At 41.5% G+C, this 25,428-nt stretch overlaps 1 protein-coding gene across 1 annotated transcript; it reads right to left on the minus strand.

Annotated features, from left to right (window-relative positions):
- Positions 1-680: 680 nt before the first annotated feature.
- On the minus strand, positions 681-25,428 carry LOC137022885 (probable G-protein coupled receptor 149). The gene is made up of 4 exons (XM_067389357.1): positions 24,490-25,428; positions 23,306-23,489; positions 22,657-23,093; positions 681-1,277 (listed from the first exon to the last, which is right to left on the minus strand). The coding sequence occupies exons 1-4, from the start codon at positions 25,426-25,428 to the stop codon at positions 681-683; spliced, it is 2,157 nt and encodes a 718-aa protein (XP_067245458.1).

Below are 25,428 nucleotides of genomic sequence, written 5' to 3' on the forward strand. Positions count from 1 at the left end.
CCTCTCATCAAGCTTCTCTCTATGCACTTATATTTGTATTCAATAAATGACAGAACATCAGAGAAGCAAGTTACCCAGTAACCTTTATTTCACATCACTTTCAACCACTCAAGGACTACAGCCTTATTCTCCAGTGCTTCATTCATACCATGGTAGCTCTACTTCTAACCATCCAAGAGTCACCATTACTGCCGTAACTCCCTAATCTATCCTCAGTGAGGCCTGAAATTGTGGGCAAATCTGAACAAACCAAAAAACTCTGTCTCATCTTGAGATTTATTGCACCTCTTGCATATTATAGCTGCACTTTGGCAAATAAATCACTCCCCTCTCCAAACCTCCAGCTCTTCACGCAGCATGCTAACCTTGAATTTTAATTGTAAGAGCATTTACCATATCTCATCATGCTTACAGCCTATTTTTTATCCCACAATTGCTTACTAAAGACTACTTGGCAGATAAATGCCTCTCTTGTGATTCCTTGAACCAGATTTTCACATTGCAACCTCTGATTTTGCTACTAGTACTTAAATGGTGATCAGATATTTAGGTCTGGCTGCTTTAATCTACCCTGAACTTGCAACTCTATGAGCTTTTGTCACAATCTTTCATCCAAACATTCTATACTTCTTCCTTGAGACCTTTCAGCTCATTAGCATAGCCTGGTATATCTAGTTATGTCAGTTCCCTTGATCACCTTCCTGCCTCCTATAGGCTTCATTGAGCAGCTGTATCTCTTCTTGGTAACCTCCAGCCTCCTGGTGCTGTCTCCGGCTGTTTTGTCTGTGTGCTTCTACTGTATCCGGTATGTGGATGTTGATGTTGTCCGTGTCCGGGTTACTCGTGGGAATCAACAGGGAGTATGAGGCCGTTTCGGCAAGGTCACATGACACAAAGCGGTTCTCACGGCGAGAGTAGCGTAGTGAAGGCGAACGAGCATGTGTGGATGATTGGCTGATATTGGAGACAATAGAGACACTGTCCATGGCCTCCTCATTGTCGCAGATCTCAAGAACTTCCAGGTGGATTTTTACGTTTGTGTCTGCGACTCCAACTCTCCCACCCCCAGTGCTGGAGTTGGGCTCTTCTGCACTAGGTTCATGACCCACCGATTTGGAACGATACACCTCAACTTTCTTTGCATTGTTGGGGGAGATCTTTAGGCCATCGCTGCTGACTTCATAGGTGGAGAGGGACAGTGTTTTGCCCGTGGGGGCATGTAGGGAAACGGTGCCCTGGAAGGCACATAATGGAATGGCCAACCCAGCTGTGGATCTCTGTTTAAAAAGACAAATAGACATGCTGTCAACTAAAGAGTCAAACAATGTGATGCACATAAAAAAATTTAAACTTAAGTTTAAAGGCTGCTTTAAAATGCAAAATAATTAAAATATTGAATAAGATGTTAGAGTGATAAGGTCATCCATTTAATTAATAATGAAGAAAATCAACTCTGAAAACTTAAAGGATTAGTTCACTTTAAAATGAAAATTAGCCCAAGCTTTACTCACCCTCAAGCCATTCTAGGTGTATATGACTTTCTTCTTTCTGATGAACACAATCTGAATTATATTAATATCCTGTTGCATCCATGCTTTATAATGGCAGTGAACGGGATCAATGAGTATATATGAAGCTGAAAAAAGTGCATCCATCCAAAGCAAAACGGGGGGGCCTTCTGAAGAGAAGCAATGCATTTGTGTAAGAAAAATATCCATATTTAACACGTTCTAAAGTAAAATATCTAGCTTCTGCTAGACTGCCTTCCGTATTCAACTTACAAAGAAAGTGTAATGCCTCTCTATATGCCTTCCATATTCAACTTACAAAAAAGGTTGAAAATGGAAGGCGGCCTGGTGGAAGCTAGATATTTTACTTTACAACTTGTTAAATATGGATATTTTTCTTACACAAATGTATCAGAAGGCCTTTATTAACTCCCTGGAGCCGTTGTGGAGTACATTTATGATGGATGGATGGATGGATGGACTTTATACTCGTTGGTCCCGTTCACTGCCATAATAAAGCTTGGATGCGTCAGGATATTTATTAATATAACTTCGATTGTGTAAACTGCACAATTATCATTTAAGAAGTTGTCTTAAACTCTTTTGTTAGAAGTCACCCATTCACATGTCTAAATTTGATTAGTCTAATTAAGTAGCACCTTCTGCAGATCATTATTAAATTCTGTTATTATCTACCCATACTCATGTAGCAACTTAGAACTTTTTTCAATGGAAAGACAAAGATACGGTGATCCCTGTTCATGTTCAATTATAATTTTGCTTGTTTTATTAGAAAAAAAAAAAATTAAACTTGGGATTTCAATCCAGATACAATAGCTTGTTAGCAATCACGTGATTCTGATGATGCGCAGAATTCGGATGGAGGGCAGGAAGTGAAAATTAGAATGGACGAAATGGAGAAAAGTCCATACTGTGCTGGTTTAAAAAAGTATAAACAGAAAATCACAACATATGTTAGACGTGATCCTTATGTTATGAAAAGGAGCATTTTTTTACTGTATTGAAAGACTTGCCTGCCATCGAGGTGGTAGATATAGAGAATGTGAAGCTGCCGTCATGTCGTGTTCAGTTCTAGTCTGGTTTGTTTATATCATGCTCCCTTTCTGCTAGTGATTTTAGGGCAGTATGTTGATTTTCTGTCGTGATTGTGAAACATTGTAGGTTGTTCATGATGAATCAAGAATTGCAATAAGAACTCACATCATCATTCAGGGGGGGAAAAATGGAAGGTGTAATACAGTTTTTGCCTTTTCTACATGTAAAATCATGAAGGGAAGCAGGTTGAGGATGGGACGGGAAGACACCGTATAGGAAATCTAATAATGTCACTTACTAAACCCACTGCCTATCAGTCAATAAAATAAATCACATAGCTGAGTGTTTTAGAAAATTTTGTATTTTGTTTGGTTTAATAATTAACATTACATTTGCGAGTATGACTCTCACTTGGCTTGTGAATAAGCTTAACTTCAAACACTTCAAAACTGTTCATGAGCTTCTATGGGTTTGATTTTGGTTGTCATTTGTTGAAATAAATACAAAAAAAAAAAAAAAAAAATACAGTGTGTCGGTGTCTGTCCACTGAAAGTGACCCTCCAATTCTCCACCTCCATATGGGAAAGTTGAACAACTTTTTTATTTGGACATTTTCTACCATATGATGGCTGAAGCAGCAGCGCATGCCCAGCACATGACACTATTTTCACAGTAACCAGATTTTACTGTAACCAGATTATCATTGTGAACGGAATTCTATAAAACTTAAGTGAAAACACCAAATGATCAAGCAAAGGGATAAAATAGCTTCATAATGTGTCAACAAAGATCTGTGCAGTTCTGGATATGCAACTAACCATTAAAAGTAACATCACATTCTTCCATTATTAAATCAGCTATTAGATTGTCAATGCATATAGCAACACATTTTATTAATGTGGTCTAGTCCAATGATGTTTAAGGAGTATAAAAATCTGCCTCTGATACTATGCTGAACATTGGAGACATATAAAATTATTAAAATAATTTCAAAGGTCAAAAAGCACACAAAATCAATGACATTTAAAAAGCAGGCTGATGAATGTGATTCCATTTTGCCAGACATTTGCCATGAGTTAATGAGCCCTGTGTATATATCAGGCCCGTTGAGCACAAAAACTCTGGTCAAATTACGTCAAGGACCATAAACACCCATAGCTCCATTGTGCCATCTTTCTCCATTCAGCAACTTCAGTCATATAACGTCACACTAAAGAGAAACTGAGTTTAGTGGATTATTATCATTTCACGATAAAGAGAGACAATCGGCATGGAGCCTATGCATAATAGATTGAAATGCCACGCTTGACTTGAGAACTGTGAATAATTCAAGCATTTTGATCCGATTTCATCTGACCATTCAGCACAGCAGCCGTAGATAAGGACCTCTTCCTACCTCCTTTCATTTCTTCTCTCTTATTATATTAGAAAGGAATGAGGAATGAGATGTCAACAATATGATGTGTGCCTCTAGCAGGCTTTGCCCAAAACACAGCATATCATTCAAATGAAATAACACTTATCAGAGGTCATAGACACCATGTGACTAGGAAAAGGGTATGACTTGCATGTGAGTTTACCCACCAGATGAGTTAGAGGCGCTGGTGCGATGAAGGATAATAACCACAGTTGTGGCAGGAAAGCAGACAGAGAAAATGGCAAATGCAAACAAGGCCCAGGCTTTTTATAATGTTTGTGATTATGTGTGCGTATGACCTAGTTTCCCATAATTCCCCAGTGAGTTGGTCTATATGCAATGAGGAGTGTTGATGTAGATGCTCGACCGCATTAATCTTGCATCACACCTACATACATTTATTACTTCACTCACAAAGATGACTGATCTCCATTTACAGAGCAACTCATATACTCAGAATTAGTAATCTGCATCCACTGTTAATCAGTGCAAGATCTGACCTCTCCTCCTACTCTAGGTCATCATCCCCAGAGGATCTGAAGGTCTAAGTCATGATCTAGCTTCCGGCTTTCAGTGGCTGAAACACAGTGACAGTCGTAGGCTTTTGTGCTGTGCCCAGTGGGTTGTCAGGGAAAACCAGACTAGGAGACAGAGATTAAGTTAAACCCAAACATTTATTTATTGACAGTGATAAATTAAAGAGAAAACAAATGAGTACTGCCACAGTCAGAATAATGAGCAGATGAATATGAACTGAATCTCTTTTCCTTTTACCAGGGTGACAGTGGAGCAATGATCACTAGAGCGTGATAGTAGAGAGAGCACACAGCTCTTCACAGGATTTAGTAGACAGGTAGGGTTTGACATTAACACCCACCAACCTGCCAAATGCGGGTGGATTTCAGCAGTGGCGTGTAACGCAGTCACTCCTACTAGACAGGTTGAATTATATATAATATATACATTTTTCAATTGTAATCTTTTAAAAGACATCTGAAATAATAAACTAAGTGTAATGTAGTGTTGAAAAAAAAAAAAAAAAAAAAAAGATTTTTCTATACATAAAGATACTGAAATATCTGAAATGCTTTACTGGAGATACACGATACCAGCTGAGCTTTCTCTCTCTCATCTCTCCGACAGCGAATTGACACACAAACCCCCCTCCCCTCACTCACTTGTTTCATTTGCTCCAGATGAATATTGTTGGTGTTACGGGGGTTGAATTTCACGTGCTCACACCCAAAGTGCACACACATAAAGCCGGCTCTCAGTACTAAATTGTGTTTTTTTTCTCTGCTTATTGAGCTTAAACAGTCAGATACACACAAAAAACATATGTTTTAAGAGAGTGTAAACAGTTAAGAAAGAAAACGCATGTGTAACAGTACAATGAATCCATGAGTTAGGTCTTAAAATGACAGCAGTTTTATGATTAAATTATGAGATAATATTAAAACTATCTATATGTTTTTTTCCCATGGTATCAATGACAAAATTGTGGCCAGTGAAAATGCTGAGTGGCTATTATCTATGGAAAACCACTAGCCACTGTGACTGGTGAGCACAAAGTTAATGTCAAGCCCTGCAGGTACGTATAGTATTCCATAGAGTAGCTTACAGGAGACTGCTGGAGTATCCCATGGAGCTCACTGGAAAATCAATAGGAGATCCAATAGGTAAGTAGAGCAGGTAAGTAGTCTGTTATCTGTAGTTGAGACCAGACCAAGAGTGACTGTGAGGTATGTACTCTTATCCTGGTGCAGATTGGAGGGTATAGGAGGGATGCTGGGAAATGTAGTTTCTGAGTAGATGACTGGGCAAATGGAGAGCATACGTGACATTACCCCTTCCTCCACTGGCACACTTGATGCCCCAAAAAATGTAATGCTCCTTGACGATATAGTTTGGTGTAGCTCTTGAGGGCCCAGAAGAGAGAGTCTAAGGCATTGAGGGGGATCAGTGAGTGACAGGGCAGTGGAGGAGTTTGAAGGCAAACACCACAGAGTAGCCAGGCTAAAGCCAAGACGAGGACACACAGTGTAACTGATGGAGGGCAGAACCAGGATGGAGGCAGAGATCTGACCGACAGAGGTGGTGTCATGGGTGGTGGAGACCCAGACAAAGCTGAAGAGTTGATGAGGCCAGATGACACCGTAGGTCCTGGAAGCCAAGGCGGAGGTGTAGTGACAAGAAGCCGAATTGGAGCCAGGGTGCCAGAGGACTGAGGCGAAGCCGGTGTAACTGAGGACCAAGGCAGAGCCAGGGGAAGGTAGAGCTTGACGGAGCCTAAGGGGTGGAGGGAAAAAGTGCAGCTGAAGTTTAGGGCTCGGCAGCCTGAGGCAAAGCCAGGGGATCCTCAGATTTGGAGACTGGAAGAATCAAGGAGGATCAGAGTTGCTGGTTAAAACCAACTAAGAAGGAGCTGAGGGAGTCAGCGGAGGCTGGGCCGAAGGACTGGCTGTCTTTTTAGAGGAGGTAGGAAAGGGAGGCTGGGTGGGATCAGAGGAGGCGCAGGAGATTTGGAGCTGAGCAGGATCAGTGGAGATGCAGGAGACTTGGTTTGGGAATAGGAGGGAACTAGGGAGTCCATTATATTGACCGTGCTCATAGGCAGCAACTGTACATCAGGGAAGGGGGCATGGATGAATAGAATCCCACTAGAATCCCCACTAGGACAGCCATGTATACTGGCTTTCGCACTTGGTCAGACATGACGACTGGCTCAGGCTTCTGGACGAGTAGGGCTGTGTATATACTGTATATGCCTCCTCTCAACCTGATTAGATAGAGCAGTGGTTCCCAACCACATTCCTGGAGGCCCACCAACACTGCACATTTTTCATGTCTCCTTTGTCTGACACACCCATTTTAGATCTCTGAGTCACTACTAATAAGCTGATAACCTTAATCAGGTGTGTTTGATTGAGGAGACATGCAAAATGTGCCGTGTTGGTGGGCCTCCAGGAATGTGGTTGGGAACCACTGAGATAGACCATTTGAACATGCTCCTCCCAAACTTTGTTTATGTAATATCATTTGTCGCTTGAATTCTGCAATCTCTAGAGATGCAGACATGTAAGAGGCTGACAATTAATTAGTGACACTTAGTCTACATTTTAAAATCTTTATTTGAATATGGCAATTTCTATGATTAAATCACTGACAGAGACACATCCCCTATCAGCCAATCACTGTGGATATAGTTCGTAAACATGTTGACATCATCCATAGCAACAAGATCAACAACATCCTTTCTCTTAGCTTAAAAATTCTCTCTGTTCCTTAGAAAAGTTTTCAGGAGATTTGTGAATAGGTAACCTAAGAACTTTTACTGCTATTTAAGAGAACTGGCAAGATAAAATTTTTTGTGAATACGGCCCCAGACCAAGGCTGCGTCCGAAAACCAAGATAGCTGTCTTGCTGCCTCATTGCCTTATAAGAGAATGACTTGTACGGCAGCATTTGTGCATGAAGGCACCTCACAAAACTGATTTCAGACAGACTTCTGAGGCAGCGGAACAGTTTAATGATAGCATGAGCTTTGGTGAGAACTAAACATAATTAATTACTACAGTAGTAATTTCTAATATGTTGATCAAAATCATACATTTATACACAAACTGAGCAGCAAACGCAACTTTCAGATGCCATCTTTATTTTTCTAGCTCAACTGTCACAAAATGGAAAGCACAGGATTGTGGGATATCAAAGGCAGCTAAGGATACATCTATGCTTCCTTCAAAAATCGATCAGATGAAGGTATCTCTGTCACGGTTGCTGATCCGCAGTCTCATTCTGTTGTCTTGTGTGCGTGTGGTTTGTCACGTAATCTGTTCGTGTGGGTGTTGCCGCTGATTGTCTGATCAGCGGCAGCTGTTTCTCATCACCTCAGCCTACTTAATGCCCTGTCTATGAACTGAATCTCTTTTTCTTTTACCAGGGTGACAGTGGAGCAATGATCACTAGAGCGTGATAGTAGAGAGAGCACACAGCTCTTCACAGGATTTAGTAGACAGGTAATCACAAAACTGGATTTACGCAACGCTTTACGTAACGCTTTCATGCCCTTCGGGCTGTCCAACTCCCCGGCGGTCTTCCAAGCACTCGTCAATGACGTGTTGAGAGATATGGTTGACCAGTTCATATATGTCTACCTGGACGACATATTGATTTTTTCCTCGTCTCTCCAGGAACATGTTCAACATGTCATGCGAGTGCTTCAATGACTGCTAGAGAATGGGCTTTTTGTCAAGGCGGAGAAATGCGAGTTTCATGCACAGTCTGTTTCTTTTTTAGGGTACATCGTCTCGTCTGAGGGAGTTCGCATGGACCCTGACAAGGTTAAGGCTGTGGTGGATTGGCCAACTCCAGATTCCCGTAAGGCCCTACAGAGGTTCCTGGGGTTTGCCAATTTCTACCGGCGGTTTATTCGCAATTTCAGCCAACTAGCCGCGCCTCTGACCGCCTTGACCTCCCCCAGAACGGCGTTCAGGTGGTCTGACGCAGCCCAGGCTGCGTTCTCCAAACTGAAAAGCCGTTTTGTTCTCCCATTCTGATTGCCCCTGATTCCACATGTCAGTTCGTGGTGGAGGTCGATGCGTCAGAGGAGGGGGTAGGTGCAGTTCTATCTCAGCGTTCTTCCACAGACGATAAGATGCACCCTTGCGCGTTTTATTCTCATCGCTTATCTCCAGCCGAACGCAATTACGACATTGGTAACAGAGAGTTGCTGGCGGTCAAGTTAGCGTAGGAAGAATGGCGTCATTGGTTGGAGGGTTCGGGGGTACCTTTTATCGTTTGGACTGATCACAAGAACTTAGAATATATCAGATCTGCTAAAAGACTCAACTCCAGGCAGGCTCGGTGGGCACTTTTTTTCGGACGTTTTGACTTTTCTCTCTCATACCGCCCGAGTTCAAAAAACATCAAACCCAATTCTTTGTCTCGTATTTTTGATCCATCCGAACGCCCGTCTACTCCCGAGTGTATTTTTCCAGAGACATTAGTGGTCTCCACTCTGACATGGGAGATCGAGTCGAAGGTCAAATCGGCCTTAGAAGGGGTAACGCCTCCGACCGGGTATCCACCGAAGCGGTTATTTGTGCCGCAAGAGTTAAGGTCCAATGTTATCAAATGGGGGCATTGTTCCAACGTGGCCTGTCATCCAGGGGTTCATCGTACCATTTTTTTGGTCAAGCAACGGTTCTGGTGGCCTGCCATTGGCTCGTGACGTTCGCAGTTTTGTTTTGGCTTGCTCGGTTTGCGCCACTGGTAAGACTTCCAATCGACCTCCAGATGGGTTACTCCAAACGCTGTCTGTCCCTTCGAGACCCTGGTCCCACATTTCGCTAGATTTTGTCACCGCCCTCCCACCCTCCCAGGGTAACACAGTCGTTTTGACCGTAGTGGACCGATTTTCAAAGGCGACTCATTTCATCCCTTTGCCCAAATTACCCTCTGCTAAGGAGACAGCGGTAACTGTCGTAGATCAGGTCTTTCGGTTACATGGCCTCCTGATGGACGTGGTCTCCGACAGGGGTCCCCAATTTGTGTCCAAATTTTGGCAAGAATTTTGTAAGTTGCTGGGGGCGACGGTCAGTCTTTCCTCGGGGTTTCATCCTCAGAGCAATGGTCAAACCGAGAGAGCCAACCAAGATCTGGAAAGAGCGTTGCGATGTTTGGTCTCCAAGAATCCATTGTCCTGGTTGTCCTGGAGCCAGCAACTCTCTATGAGTGAGACAGCGGTAATTCGGTACCAGTGTCTTTCACGGGCCTCTCGCCGTTCGAATGTAGTTTAGGTTACCAGCCACCTATTTTTCCCAGTATGGAATCTGAAGTCGCGGTCCCCTCCACTCACGCTTTCGTCCAGAGGTGCCGCCGCACCTGGAATAGAGCCCGCGAGACTCTACTCCGGGTGGGGGCGCGCACCAAGGCTAAGACCGATCGCCACAGGTCGAGTCTCCCGTATACGTTGTGGGTCAAAAAATGTGGCATTCTACCAAGAACATTCCTCTCCGCTCTGTCTCTAATAAACTTGCACCTAAATTTATTGGCCCATTTCCTGTCACCAAGATCATTAGTCCGGTGGCAGTCCACCTCAAACTTCCTCCAGCGTTCTGGAGAATTCATCCCACTTTCCATGTGTCCAAAATTAAACCTGTGTTTCATTCACACTTTAATCCGCCGACTCCGGTTCCCCCACCGCCGCGACTCGTAGACGGGGAACCCACTTATTCGGTTAATCGTATTCTGGACTTGAGAAGGAGGGGACGTGGATTCCAGTACTTGGTGGACTGGGAAGGTTACGGTCCAGAGGAGAGAAGTTGGGTTCCTGCAAGGGACATTCTGGATCACACCCTTATCGATGATTACAATCGACAGGTAGGTGCTCCTGGGAACGCCGTGAGGCGTTCTTAGGAGGCGGGGTACTGTCACGGTTGCTGATCCGCTGTCTCATTCTGTTGTCTTGTGTGCGTGTGGTTTGTCACGTAATCTGTTTGTGTGGGCGTCGCCGCTGATTGTCTGATCAGCGGCAGCTGTTTCTCATCACCTCAGCCTACTTAATGCCCTGTCTTTCGTCTCTTGTTGTCAGATCGTTGTTTGGAGTCCTGCACGTGTTTTCCCTTGTGTTCCTCGTGAGTCTTGCCTGTGATTGGAGTTCTTTGTGTCTTCGTGTTCCTGTTCTCACGCTCCCACGCTGGATTATACTAACCACGGACTTCCACTGATCTGCACTACCACGGACCGGTTTCACCACCTCATCTCATCTGTTACACGGCCCATCGAAGTCCCTGTGATCACCTCTCTCCTGCTGCCCGCCCATTGAGTCTTGTGTTTTCTGTGTTGGAGTGAAGCTCAATAAATGAGATTGTACTTGCATTTGAATCCGTTTTATTATTCCGTGACAATCTCAGGAAAAAGGAAGTGAAGCTAACATTGGATTCAGATGTGCCTTGATGCCTTTCTACCTTGAAATGTGTCCTCAGAAGGCAACATTTTCCAGTTTTCGGACGCAGCCCAAGAGTGACTGTTAGGTGCTGATGGGAAACAGGTGTGGGTGATGGCTAAGTGAGTGCAGGTGAGAGACAGTAGGGATGCTGGGAAGTGTGGTTTCTGATTAGATGACTGGGCAGATGGAGAGCATATGCGAAATGGGTCTGTCCAAGTCACAAGAGAGTATTTTGTAAGCCTGCTGTTTCGGCACCAAACACACTAAGTCTTTACAGCAACCCAACTGTATTATTTTTATTTATTTATTTATTGCAACTCCCAATTACCCGCTGTTTCAAAGTGATAGCTTGCAGTAGAGCCCACTGTAGCGGGGCAGGAGGAGGAACTGCATTTGTTGTCATAAATCTATATTTATCATAGCAAAAAGGCTTTTACAAGAAAAAAAGAAAAATCACTTGTTTTCATCATACTTCTTGCAAGACCAAATGGTACCAAAAGAAGGAAAGAAAATATGGACTGCTGAAGGAAAATCAGCTTTATGTGTTTAAAGGGGTCATATAATGAGGTAATCTTTATCCTCTGATCTTTTAAAATGAATGAGTTCTATGTACTATAAAAACTTTTGTATGTTCCCTAATACAAAAAGATCATCCATAGAATGGCCAACTAAGCAGCAATAATGGCTATTTTATGAGCAACCACATTTGCCCATCAACAATAATTGTTTACTGTTTACTCAAAGATGGAACAGTGTAAATTATATAATATTCAAACCTGCTGTTGTATGTTACAGTACTGAAGCATGTTTCAAATTTAATCTATTTCAATTAAATATTTAAACATTCAGTCATACAGTATTACTGTAAAAAGAGTGCATCATTGCATTGATAGAAGTTGATGCAAATTCAGCTGAATAATGACACTGTTGTGTCCAGCAGCCATATCACCCTGTAGCCCAAGACTGGTTGTCCACTGAAGCTAAGCATCTGTTAAGCATCAGCTAAGCAGTACCTGGATGGGAGACCTCCTGAGGAGTTAGTGAGGCCAGCAGGGCATGCTCACCCTGTGTTCTGTGTGGGTCCTGAAACCCTAGTATAGTGAAGGGGACACTATACTGTAACAAGCACTGTCCTTCGGATGAGACGTTAAACTGAGGTCCTGACTCTCTGTGGTCATTAAAAATCCCATGGCACTTCTCGTATAGAGAAGGGGTGTAACCAGGGTGCGAATTACACAATCTCCTTCAGAGGGGTCAGTGATTTTTATTTTTTTTTTCAGGGGGGTGAGTGTGTGTGTGTGTGTGTGTATATATATATATATATATATATATATATATATATATATATATATATATATATATAATTTACATATATGACATACATACATTTTTTCTTTTTCCTTTTGTAGGGGCCAGTTTTTATAATTACCTTATTAAAATTTACTTGAATCTGCATATCTGTTGTTTAAGTACCTTTTTAAGTAATCAAAAAAGACATAAACAAACGCATCTGAGGTGCAGGTCAAGAAAGATAAATATAAATATACATGAGATTTAACCACACACTTACTTGCAAAAAGTTTTTATTAACCAACGTTTTGGCACAAAGCCTTTGTCATACCTTGACAAAGGCTTTGTGCCGAAACATTGGTTAATAAAAACTTTTTGCAAGTAAGTGTGTGGTCAAATCTCATGTATATTAAGTACCAAAATTTTTTGGTGGGGAGAAAAAGCATCACATTCTAGCTACAGACAAAATGAGCCAAGAACCGTAATGAGTGCGTTTATTGCTTTTTTACAGATTAGTAAAAGAAGACTTAATATTGATTATTTCGGTAGCATAAAAAAAATTTTTTTTTCAAACTAGGAATATAGCCATTACATTAAAAAAGCGATCAAAGAACACCAAAGTGGTCCATGACTTCAGTCTAATGTGAGTTTCCCAAAAACTCCCGATATAACCTCTGAAACTCATACTGAAAAATAAATCTCTTACTTGCATCTTTTCTGCATTTTGTTTGTAAAAAAAGAATTTGCATGAGAACAGATTCAGAATTCAGTCAGTGAGTGTGTGCAACCCTCATTAGTCACCGTCATTTGCGTGGTGACTAATCACAACGCCTCTGATTGGACATTACCTTCCTAAACTCACCAAAATGTGTATGATAGGTTATAATGTTCAACACTGCAAACTACATGCATAAAAGAAAATTACTAAAAATATGATGTAACATGAATAAATCTACTGTAAATGTAGTATATATGAAAGCGCTATATAAATGCCTCATTCATTCATTCATATTGTCTTTTTAGAGCTGCTTTGAATTGAATTCTGTTTGCATTGAATCATTATTTCGATTGTCTGTGATTGTCACTGTAAAGCTGTTTTGAAACAAATTGTATTGTATAAAACACTATATAAATAAAGCTGATCTGATTTGACTTCAAGTTATATGTATTATTAACCTAAAATTGTGAATGAAATTGGCTGTCCATGTAGCCATTAACAATTTCAGTGAAAAACAAGACAAAACCAATTAGTTAAGTAATCACCTTCAGCCTCTAGGGCAGCACTCTTAATCAAATAAAGGTTCTCCAAATAGAGGTAAGAGCTATAAGCAGGTTTGATTAGGAAAATTACATTAATCAGAGTTGAATACAATCAATAGAAGGTGATGGACTCAGGCAAGCCAGCCAATAAAGCCCAACTCTTTGCCTGAAATGGAGGAGAGAAAAGAGGAGAGGAGACTAAGGTAGGAATCGTTCTCTTTGCTCCACTGGCATGAAGAGTATGCATGTATCCCTTGTGAAAGAGACAAATATTTTAGATTCTTATAAAAAGAGTATACTTATTACAGTAATAATATACTTTAAAAGAATATACTTAAGTGCTCACAGAATGTAATGTTGTGTTTGTAATGTTGGACACACAACTGCATGTTAATTAAAAAATGTATTTTAAATAAAAAATGTATTTTAGTATACAATAATATGTGAAATATTGTCTGTATACAATAATATGTGAAATATTGTCTGTTTGTCCCTGCACATTTGTTATGCTTCCTGTTTCCAGGGGGGTATTGCAGAAAGCAAGTTATGAGACATACCCAGGTATGTTCAATGGTAAGTAAGCAGATAATCTCAACTTTCGGTTCCAAAGAGGTTCGGAGACTACACTCTAAAAAATGCTGGGTTAAAAAATGGACAAACCCAGCAATTGGGTTGTTTTAACCCAACTGTTGGGTTAAATGTTTGCCCAACCTGCTGGGTAGTTTTATTTAACCCAACTATTGTTTGAAAATGACTATATGGCTGACTTAAAATGAATCTAAAATAAAATTAAAATGTTCATTTATCAAACATATTAATAAATGTTAATTTTCAAGATATTTTGGGTTCATTATAAGTAAGCAATACTGTATTTTTTAAACAATAGTTAAGTAAAACTACCCAGCAGGTTGGGCAAACATTTAACCCAACTGCTGGGTTAAAACAACCCAATCGGTTTGTCCATTTTCAACCCAACTTGGGTTGTTTTTAACCCAGCATTTTTTTGAGTGTACTTTCAAAACCATTAAAAAACCTTAATTGTGGCTAAACCATTAAAAAACCTATATGGCTACCTTAAAATAAACCTAATATAGTTTAGAAATTAAAAATCTGACACTTAATTACTAGAGTTTATCACTCTAAAAACTGCTGGGTTAAAAAAACCCAAGCTGGGTAAAATATGGACAAACCCAGCAGGTTTGGTTAAAGGGCACCTATTATGCCCTCTTTCACATGATGTAATATAAGTCTCTGGTATGGTCAAGTTTCAGCTTAAAATACCCCACAAATTTGCCCCTATTTGGGGGTGAGCAAAAACATGCCTTTTACTATATTAATATATTGCTGGCTAAAAAAAATAATCCAAAATTGGTTGAAAAAAATGGCTGGGTAAAAACAACCCAGTCCCTGGTTTTGTCCATATTTAACCCAGCAGTTTTTAGTTGAATTATTATTCATTTAACTTATTAATAAATGTGCGTTTATTAAACATATTAATAAATGTTAAAACAACCCAGTCATTGGGTTTGTGCATTTTCAACCCAACTTGGGTTGTTTTTAACCCAGCATTTTTTAGAGAGTAGATACTGTATTCTCATCTCGCACTTTTTCTTTTTTTTTCTTTTTTCCTGACATGGAAGCAAAATCACTAAACATAAAAATAAACTTTTACATCCATGTTATCTTTGCAAGCAGAGACTGTTTTGTTTTAATCATTCTTTCTTTTCATTATATAATTAGCATCAAAGAAACATATAGTTCAAGCGATGTTTAAATACTTCATTCATTCATTCATGCTGCAAAAATGCTTTTCTTACTGGGTATTTCTGACTTATTTCAAGTACAAATATCTAAAGAAATCTTAAATCAAAATGATAAGAAATTATATAAGATATAACATAATATATATAAGAAAATTATATCGTTAAATAACTTATCTGCTGTGCAGACCAATCAGCATATGACACTGAAGTACAGCGAGAGCGATTGGAGAGCATACGACTCCTTATGCTTTTGAACATGCTTTTTTTGCTCTTGCGTTACTTTGATGTCATACACCGATCGGTCAGCGCAGCACCGATGCATCTCGAACAAGCCTAACATTACTACTGGTGTGACGTAACTGAAGAGAAGATTTAGCATGTTCTTATTAATATTAGGTTGGAGTTCTAATGCATGACAAAATAAATCACATTTAAAATAATTATTGAAGATTTGTTCAACATTACAAAATTGTATTATTTAAAAAAATAAAATAAAATAATTTTCTTGGATCTGACAGGGTGGGCAAGCTGCTTAGGCCCACCCGTAGATCAGTTCCTGCTTTGATTAAAGTAAAAACAACGTCCTTGTTTACAGCCTTGTTTCAGTCCCTTTCAATATAAACGTCTTTGCTACTGACTCACTCATAAAGACAGTCTTTGCTGCCATCTAATGGCTCAATAATTTAACTTTCACTGAAGTTGAAATCATAATCACTAACGGAACCTTTCTAAATACCAAATACAACATTATTTATATAAAATATTATTCATTGAAAAATAAAATTTAAACATTATTAGCCATTATAAAAGTATTAGCAATTTGTACAATAGGAAATAAACAAGCAAACAGTTATACAGCACTTGTTATAGTACAGGATTTCAGTTAAATTGTTAGTTCACCCAAAAAATCTGTAATTAATTACTCACCATCATGTCGTTTCACACCTGTAAAACCTTTGTTCATCTTCGGAACACAAATAAAGATATTTTTGATGAAATCCGAGAGGTTTTTGACTCATCCATAGACCACAATTCAACCACCACTTACAAGGTCCAGAAAGGCATTAAAGACATCGTTAAAATAGTCCATATGACTGCAGTGGTTCAACCTTAATTTAATGAAGGATGAGGATATTATTTGTGCACAAAAAAAAAAAAAAAAAAAAAAAAAAAAAAAAAGAATTTATTAAACAGTATCCTCACTTCTGTGTCACACTGTTTATGTTCAGCACTTCCGGGTTCTACGTCAGAACGCCGGCTCAGTATTGGCCGACGCATGCGTGTGATGCTGACGCAGGATCCAGCTAATAATGAGTCAGCTTTCGGACGTAAACACAGAAAAAATTGCATTCACTGCATCAACTGCACATGAGACTGACAGGGTAGAAAATAAATTGTTGAATAAAGTCGTTATTTTGATTTTGACGAGACTACACAAAAAGTAGTCTCGTCGCTTCATAACATTAAGGTTGAACCACTGTAGTCACGTTGGCTGTCTATGGATGTATCAGATAACGCTTGGATTTCATCAAAAACATCTTAATTTGTGTTCCAAAGATGGTCAACGAAGGGCCAGTAATTAATGACAGAATTTTCATTTTTGGATGAACTAACCCTTTAAAAAAATATATAAAGTTAGGAAAAAAAGTTATGGCCATTAAAGATTGGCCATTTGATATACCCAAAATGAATTATACCTCATATCTGCATACTATCTACATAGTGACAAAATTTCTGAAAGACATGCCAAGATAAAGCTGTTCTTGGAAGGTACAGGTGCTGAATGGCTGCTGAAGGCCTGGAGCTCGCATCTCCGAAAACATCTAAACAAAATGTCAAATAGGAACTATGTTTATATATAAGTCGCATATATGAAGTCTAACTAACTACATTCTCTCCCAAAAATCTCTTAAAACTACATTCTGTGACACAACAACAGTTGTATTTGTAAAATTATGACACTCGCTGTGAGAAATGCTGCAAGCAGGGTAATACAAATGGTGAAACTATTCCCGTGGTGATACTAGTAGAATATCACATGGCTGGAAAAGGCTCTCAGCCAATCAGATTCGAGAACCAGAATGAACTGTTGTATGAATCAGCAATATCACAATATGCACACAAAAAAAAATGCATTTGGGCAGAAAAATAAATATATGTGAGAGAGTGCCTGTAAGATGCCCACAAGGCCAATACAGTGATCAAAATGATGTTAGTGGATGTTAGTGGATCTATAAACTTCTAATACATAGGCCTGTGTCAAAGTAGCATCAGTTATTAAATGAACTGTCCCTATCTATTTGCATTTAAATTGGAATTGACCCATAAGCAATACTGAAACATTGAACTGATGAGACCACGCCTAAACAAGCCAGCAAAGCAATTCTCAGCAAAACAGCAGTCAATCATGTCAATGTTTCTAACAGCCTCTGTCTGTCACTATGTGTGCATTGTGTTTCTAAAACAATACAGTTAATGTGAATATACACAGAAATGGGTTGTTTGTTTGTTGTAAGGAAAATAACCTACATAATAATTTGACCAGTTGAGGGATTTATAGTCATTAACACTATTGTAATGTTAATTAAATGCCTATACTATGATTGGATAAATCTCTGCTTTGGAAGGCATTGGGCCATTTATTTTCTGTTATTTATTCATTAGCTCCATTAACACTCAATATTAATAATCCTTTCTGTTCAAGCTCATGCAGAGCAGTATGTATCTGAGTTTTATGATTTGCCCTTGCAAATATTAAATAAATAAGAGATTTAGCCAAAAACAGCTGTCTAAAAGTCATGTGGGCATTATTCATTAAATTATTTTTAACATTGTAGAATTGGATAAGTGATCACCAGACTCTCTCTCTCTCTCTCTCTCTCTCTCTCTCTCACACACACACACACACACCTACACACACACACACACACACACACAATCCATCCCTTTATATAGCAAAAATGGTGCCTTTGGATGGCACTGAAGTGTTTAACATATTTTTTAATAAAAAATAACTCTATAAATTAGTTCTAAATGACACTTATTTTTGAGTCCCACACTTTTCAGTGCTCCAGAGCTCTAACATCGGATAGTTTGGACAAAAACAATAGAGTTATTTGTGAATTAAATGCAACTCTCGAGTTCTTATATTGAACAATTTGTGGCACAGTCTTTGTTATCTGTCTTGAATGGATGGTTCATGCAGTTTTAAACAGCGGAGTATGAACAGAGCCCATAGTTTTTTAGTAAATAAAATAAATAAACATGTACATGCAGCTAACATAGCCTATATGCATGTGTGAATTATCACCTCGGTGATGACATTCACTGTCAATAATTCACCTTGACAACAATCCCTTAAGGCATCAATGCATTTTAGCTATGTTCGTTATTCGTTCTAATGTGTCAGGGGAATGATCTTAAAGCACTAATGAAAGTTATATCATACCTTATGTTCTCTTCTTTTTAAAGAATGTCAAAAGATGCGCTTGAACTGTTCTCCTGATCCTTTTGAACAAGCGAAAAAAATGACTCAGAATGAAATGAAAAAATAAATCAAAATTAATTAGAACTCTGGCGTGAATGTGCGCAGCACGTTGCAATACTGAGTTCTGATTGGTCAGTCGCTGTTATTTATAGTTTGTTAATTACACAGAGAATTTTAACATTTTAAAATAATAATAAAAAAAAATGGCTGACACTGGAAGCCTTGCACATTCATATAAAAATGTCTGCATCTGCTCTTACATTAAAAAATGTGGATAAAATGCATTTACAAAATAGATTTTCATGCAGACTTTAAACCTTTTTGAACACATGACATTTAACTGTAAAAAATAATAAAGTAAGGGCAACAATTAATTAACTTGGTAATAATTAATAGTAATTACATCAATGTTGAGAAAATTGGGATGTCAGTGTAATGATCACCGTCTGTTCCTGTCACTCCCCGGACTACGCTTCCCACAATTCTCTCTGTCAGTCACATGTTCACTCCACACCAATCACCTGTCGCCACATACAGCCATGCACACACTCCTCACGAATCACCACACCCAGCTGCAGCTTGTTAACAGGACTATAAAGGACTTTCACTCACACCACCTCACCGCAAAGTCTTGTTTTCACTTGTGTTACATTTCTGAGCATTACCTTGTATCCTGTTTGTCTGTCTGTGATTGATCTTGCCTGATTCCTGTTTTACGACCCGTTGCTGCCTGCCTCGATCCTTGCCTGTACCCTGACTACGACTCTGCCTGTTCCTTATTGCTCCTGTTTGTTCCTGTTTGACCCTGCCTGTACGACCATGCCCACTTCTAATAAAACGCTGCATTTGGATCCCCTGCCTGAGTCTCCCTTCATAACAGAAGACTTCGCCAACACAGATCCAGCAGCTTTCGTGAGTGTTCTGGTCATTACCACCATGAATCCATCCGCCCAGTTGATCGGTTTCCGTCAAGGAGATAGATGCATTGAGGATTATGTAACAGACTTTATTGAACTGGCGCATTTGACCTGCTTTACCGAGGAGTGTCTCATGATTCTCTTCCGTGGTGGACTATCAGGCCCGCTCAATGCCATCATGCCGTTACATGATCACGACGGGACTTTAGAACAGTATATTGAACAGGCTTTGCAACTGAGTGGATCCTCCTTTACTGTGGGTGTCGCGGAGGAACACGACCGTTCGTTGTGTGACGTAATGGCTGCTGCTCAGGAGAGTACTCACAAGATGGCGGTCACTATGTTACTAGTCACCGCCTCCGTTGATCGCCCAGAGCAACGTCTCCTCTCCGCTGATCGCCTAGATCCACATTCTGTCTCCACTGATCACCCAGAGCAACGTCACGTCTCCGCTGTTCGCCCAGAGCATCGTCCCGTCTCCGCTAATCGCCCAGAGTCACATCACGTCTCCGCTGATCGCCCAGAGCAACGTCACGTCTCTGGATCAGTCAGAAAGCGGAGAGGATTACGTTCCAGTGTGGCAGATCCTCCGCTGACTTTAGCACGAGCGGCTGGCATTCCCAAGCCTCTGCAGGCCGCTTCGCTCTCAAGCCCAGTGGCCGCTTCGCTATCAAGCCCGGTGGCCGCTTCGCACTCAAGTCAGACGGCCGCTTCGCTCTCAAGCCCGGTGGCCACTTCGCACTCAAGTCAGCCGGCCGCTTCACTCTCAAGCCTGGTGGCCGCTTCGCTCTCAACTTCATCTGCTTCAACGCTCTCTACTTCTTCTGTTTCAACGCTCTCAAGTTCGCCGGTTGCTATGGACTCAAGCGCTCTCGACGCGATGGACAAAATGGCTGCTTTGCCAGTGCCCACGGGCAAGATGGCTGCCCCTGCGGTGCTGAAGGTTGTAGGGGGCATTCCAGCCACTGCGTCCGCCCCAGAGACCGCTCCAGCTGGTGAACCATCGCCTCACTCTCAGAGGAGGAGGAGGAGGAGGAGGAGGAGGAGGAGGAAGAAGACGTCTTCCTCTCCTCAAGACACAGACGCCCTTCAAGAGGCTGCTGTGGGCCTGGAGACCAGTCCAGAGGTCTCTACTGCTCCGCCCAAGCGCCTTGCCCTGCCGGCGCCACCTGTGCTCCTCGCCCTGCCGGCGCCACCTGTGCTCCTCGCCCTGCCGGCGCCACCTGTGCTCCTCGCCCTGCCGGCGCCACCCGAGCTCCTCGCCCTGCCGGCGCCACCCGAGCTCCTCGCCCTGCCGGCGCCACGCGAGCTCCTCGCCCTGCCGGCGCCGCCCGACCACTTTGCTCTGCCGGCGCAACCCAGGCGTCTGGCCCTGCTGGAACCACCCGAACTCCTTGCCCACAAGGCCGCAACAGACCCTGTTGAAATCCCCAAGAACTTTTTTTTGGGGGGGGGGAGTATACCTGAGGGTGGGGAGCTTGCAGGTGGGGAGCTTGTGGGTGGGCACCCTGCCTGGCCACTGCCGTCATTGGCCTTTGAACAATTATGGCCGTTTATGGACCCTGACCTGCCGTGGTTACCCAAACCACCTGACCTGCTGTGGTTGCCCGAACCACCTGACCCGCCGTGGTTGCCCGAATCACCTGACCTGCCGGACCTGCCGTGGTTGCCCAAACCACCTGACCTGCTGTGGCTGCCCGAGCCACCTGACCCGCCGTGGAGTTATGGTACTCCTGACCTGCACTGGCTGCCCGTAGCACCTGACCCGCCATGGTTACCCGTGGCGCCTGATCCACCGTGGCTACCCTGGAGCCTGCATTGGAGACCATGGTCCCACTATAGCTCCAATGCACCAACCCTCCCTATTCGTGCCTTTTACGTCGCGAGGGCGCGCCTTCCGGAAGGGGGGCGTTATGTAACGATCACCGTCTGTTCCTGTCACTCCCCGGACTACGCTTCCCACAATTCTCTCTGTCAGTCACATGTTCACTCCACACCAATCACCTGTCGCCACATACAGCCATGCACACACTCCTCACTAATCACCACACCCAGCTGCAGCTTGTTAACAGGACTATAAAGGACTTTCACTCACACCACCTCAACGCAAAGTCTTGTTTTCACTTGTGTTACATTTCTGAGCATTACCTTGTATCCTGTTTGTCTGTCTGTGATTGATCTTGCCTGATTCCTGTTTTATGACCCATTGCTGCCTGCCTCGATCCTTGCCTGTACCCTGACTACGACTCTGCCTGTTCCATATTGCTCCTGTTTGTTTCTGTTTGACCCTGCCTGTACGACCACGCTCACTTTGATGTCCTAAGACATGAAACGATCGGTTTGTGCGAGAAACCGAACAGTAATTATATCATTTTTTACCTCTAAAACACCACTATGTCCAACTGCATTCATCACTCGATTCGTGAGGTCTGATCGCACTCTGACAACGGCAGTGATGTCTCGCGCATATACTTCTCGCGCATATACTTCAATGAGTGCGAGACATAATTACTGTTCGGTTTCTCGCACAAACCGATCATTTCGTGTCTTAGGACATCAATGTGTCGCCACGAGCTGCAGGGTTTAATTTGGATTTATTCCAAATTAAGTTCCCGCTGACTTGCATTATACTACTGACAGACGGCAGCGTTTGGAGTTAAAAATCATAATTTGTGTTCTACTGAAGAAACTATACTATAATTGGTATCTAAATACATTTTTTAAATACAAAGATAGTATATTAAAAGCACATTTTAGTTCATATTTCATGCTGTCTCAAAATGGCACAATTGAGTACACTTAGATGCTCTTAAGATTATCTTATCATTATAGAAGTGTACTTTTTTTCAACTGGGATGTCATTGGTAAAATTATCTGATATTTTGAATGGGGGTTTTCAGAGGTCCACTCTGTGATATAATTTCCTTTTCCTATAGTTTTCTTGTTACCTGACAACAAAATGAAGTAACTGCACCCCTTGCTGTATTAAATTAAGTGTCATCTTACTTGTCTGGGAGTCCTTTCTGATTTACTCCTGCACCACTCCCAGTCAGTCAACTCGATTTTACGACACTCCTCATGGGATAGCCTTCTCTCAGGACCATCGAATACAGAATTGTCGAGGTGAAGATCCTCATGATCGCAGGTTGAAATCTGAGGTGAGACATTGCATGGCCTATCTCTTTCTGTAGCGTTCTGAGGCTGGCTGTCCGCTCTCTCCTCAAGCAGCAGCTCGCCATGGAGGGAGCTGTCCTCTGCTGCTGTGGTGCTGAATTTACCAATCTGACCGCTGTCCAGCACTGCCACTCTGCTTTCAGAGAAATCACAGCTGTATAAACTGTTAAAAGACGGTTTCTCGATGGATGGTGACTTGGCATGGGGGATCTTGTAAATGCCATAGCTTTGCTGGAAGGAGAGGTTGAATTCAAATCTCCTTTTCTTTGCTGTAATAAACACATACATGATAAACAGTGTGGAAAGGTAATTTGGCTCTCACATGCACATAAATAAGATATTAATTTGTACAACCTAAGGCATTTTTAAATGGTTTGTTTTAAAATAAACCATCACATTCTTTGTATGAACCAATAAATATAATCCATAAAAATAAAATGGCCTACATCAGGCTGATAGGGTATTTTATCAGTTTACCAACCGGTGGAAATCTCAGATCTTAAGCCTTGGCGACAGTTGATGAAGCAGCCACACGGCAGATGGATCCAGCGTTCAGAAAGCACAAACACAGGGGTGACCACCGAGGAGAGCAAGGTCAGGAAAAAACAGAGAGTCTCCAAGGACGAGCTGTGCATGTGAACAGCATGACTCACCAGGATCTGGGTCTGCAAGGTCAATGTATGCCAGTGAAAAATAAAAGTGAATAATCATTCATTCCAGGATGTTTGAACAAACCAAATGATAATGAAGAGAGAAAAATAAATGAAAATTAACATTTACACTGACAGGTTAAAACTGTAGAATATATCCATGAATACAGTTCAACAAGACATTTTAAGCTGGGGCAAGGTTTTTCTTACATGCTGTAAATATGAAATGAGGCACTTAATGGGGTTTCTCAGATTCCCCAACTAGGAAAACCCTTATGAGAATCTCAAGGCACTCTTGAAAAGGTCAGTTCTCTAAGAACTCTAAAGACAGTTGTCAATGGTTCTTCCACTAACTCCATTGTAAAGGGCATGTAAAAGCTCTGAGGCACTTAAAATATTTATTGAAGTTCCTTGAGTATACATTAGGTTGAGGTTCTCCAGAGGGTTCCATCAATGTAGCAGTCTGAAGTAGAAATCCAATGAGGGTGATGTTTTTTTGTTTAATACCTGATACGAAGAACCAATTTTTATATATTGTTTTATCTCTGCTTTTCGTCAATCAACAGTCATTAGACTACAACAATAAACGATAACATGCATTGATACTGATAAAAAATAATTGTATTATTTATTATCCCATTATATTTATTTAAAGGTGTTGTGCAAACTAAATGGTGGGATTTTTTTTTGTTTGTCTTTTTGTCTAAGTGTGACAATTAAATGGTTGCTATGTAAAAGTTTCAGTTGTTTATGTAGACATTAAATAAGTGAATAAGTACATTAAATAAGTACCCTGACTATGTGTGAATATCATTAAAAATATTGGTAAAAAATGTTTGATCTAGTCTGGAAGAACCAAAAATGGGGCCTCAAGGCTACCTTTTCGTTTTTACAGTGTAACGATAATTCACTATATACTGCAATTTTGGTCTATATTTGTCTGATTGAGGCACTTTTGAAGTCAATTAAATGATTTTTAAGTGAAAAGTCTGAACATTGCTTCTATAGCTCTCACCATCATTGGCATCCAAAGAACCATTCGAGCCATGGCAAGAATCATCGAGAAGCGCTTTTGAGAGAAAAACACAGGAGAATGTCGTGCACTCTGAGCTCCATCTTTCTGGAAATGACCAGTTGCTGGAGAATATGACAGTGAATACGTCTCCGTTTTGTTCTTAAAACTGCCAGCGTTCGAGTTTAATTCATTGTAGGCTCCCAAACTTTTCTCCAAGCTATCCCGTGAAAGAGACGGTATCTCACACAGCGGCGCCGACACGGCAATTTCAAAATAGCCCGGGTAAAATGTTCTCAGAGCTTCCGTGGAGCACATGAGATGGTAGACGAGAGGAACCGAACAAACTACCAGCCCGCAGAAACACAGTGAGTAAACAGAGAACAGAAGCAGCGCGTACAGGCTGTCGTTCTCCGGGAGACAGCCGAGAGAAGCGGGGGCGAAGCGACCCCAGCCGCACACGGGCAGGACGCTGACCGCGAGACTCAACGTCCACACCGCCACCACCGCCACAAACACTCCGAGAGGTCGGTTAGGGTTTTGATGCACTCCAAAGCGCTTTGTCACGTAAAAAGTGTAGGCAACTATGAGACAGGCTTTCATGTTGCTTGACAATCCTTGGAAAACATACAGGAGTCCGGACAGGGTGCACATAGCGCCCGACCGGTTCGCGTCACCGCTCCTCCATTGCAAGATCATGAAGAGTGTGAGCGGTACGACACTGATCAGGTCGTCTATGGATAAAGAAGCCACTATCAGACAGAGGGAAGACTTACTCCTCATCCTGAGCAACGACATAAGCGAGTACAAACCTCCCAGGCAAGTGACAGTGGCGATGGCGAAGGATAACCCAAAGAGAAGGTGCCAGTTGCCCTCGACCGCGTCCACGTCCTCATATTGGCTGGTTTTGTTCGGCAAAGGTGAGGCATGTGTCGCCGACAT

Source organism: Chanodichthys erythropterus, chromosome 7 (genome assembly GCF_024489055.1).
Source record: "Chanodichthys erythropterus isolate Z2021 chromosome 7, ASM2448905v1, whole genome shotgun sequence".
Lineage (NCBI taxonomy): Eukaryota > Metazoa > Chordata > Actinopteri > Cypriniformes > Xenocyprididae > Chanodichthys > Chanodichthys erythropterus.

Bases quoted from the DNA above. Each gene is read 5' to 3' on its own strand.
- LOC137022885 (XM_067389357.1), bottom strand. From the start codon at position 25,428: ATGTCGGCGACACATGCCTCACCTTTGCCGAACAAAACCAGCCAATAT. The intron at 23,490-24,489 runs GTGAGAGCTATA...TTGACCTTGCAG, and splicing joins TTCTTTGGATGCCAATGATG to ACCCAGATCCTGGTGAGTCA. The intron at 1,278-22,656 runs GTAAGATGACAC...CTTTTTAAACAG, and splicing joins CAGAAAGGACTCCCAGACAA to AGATCCACAGCTGGGTTGGC.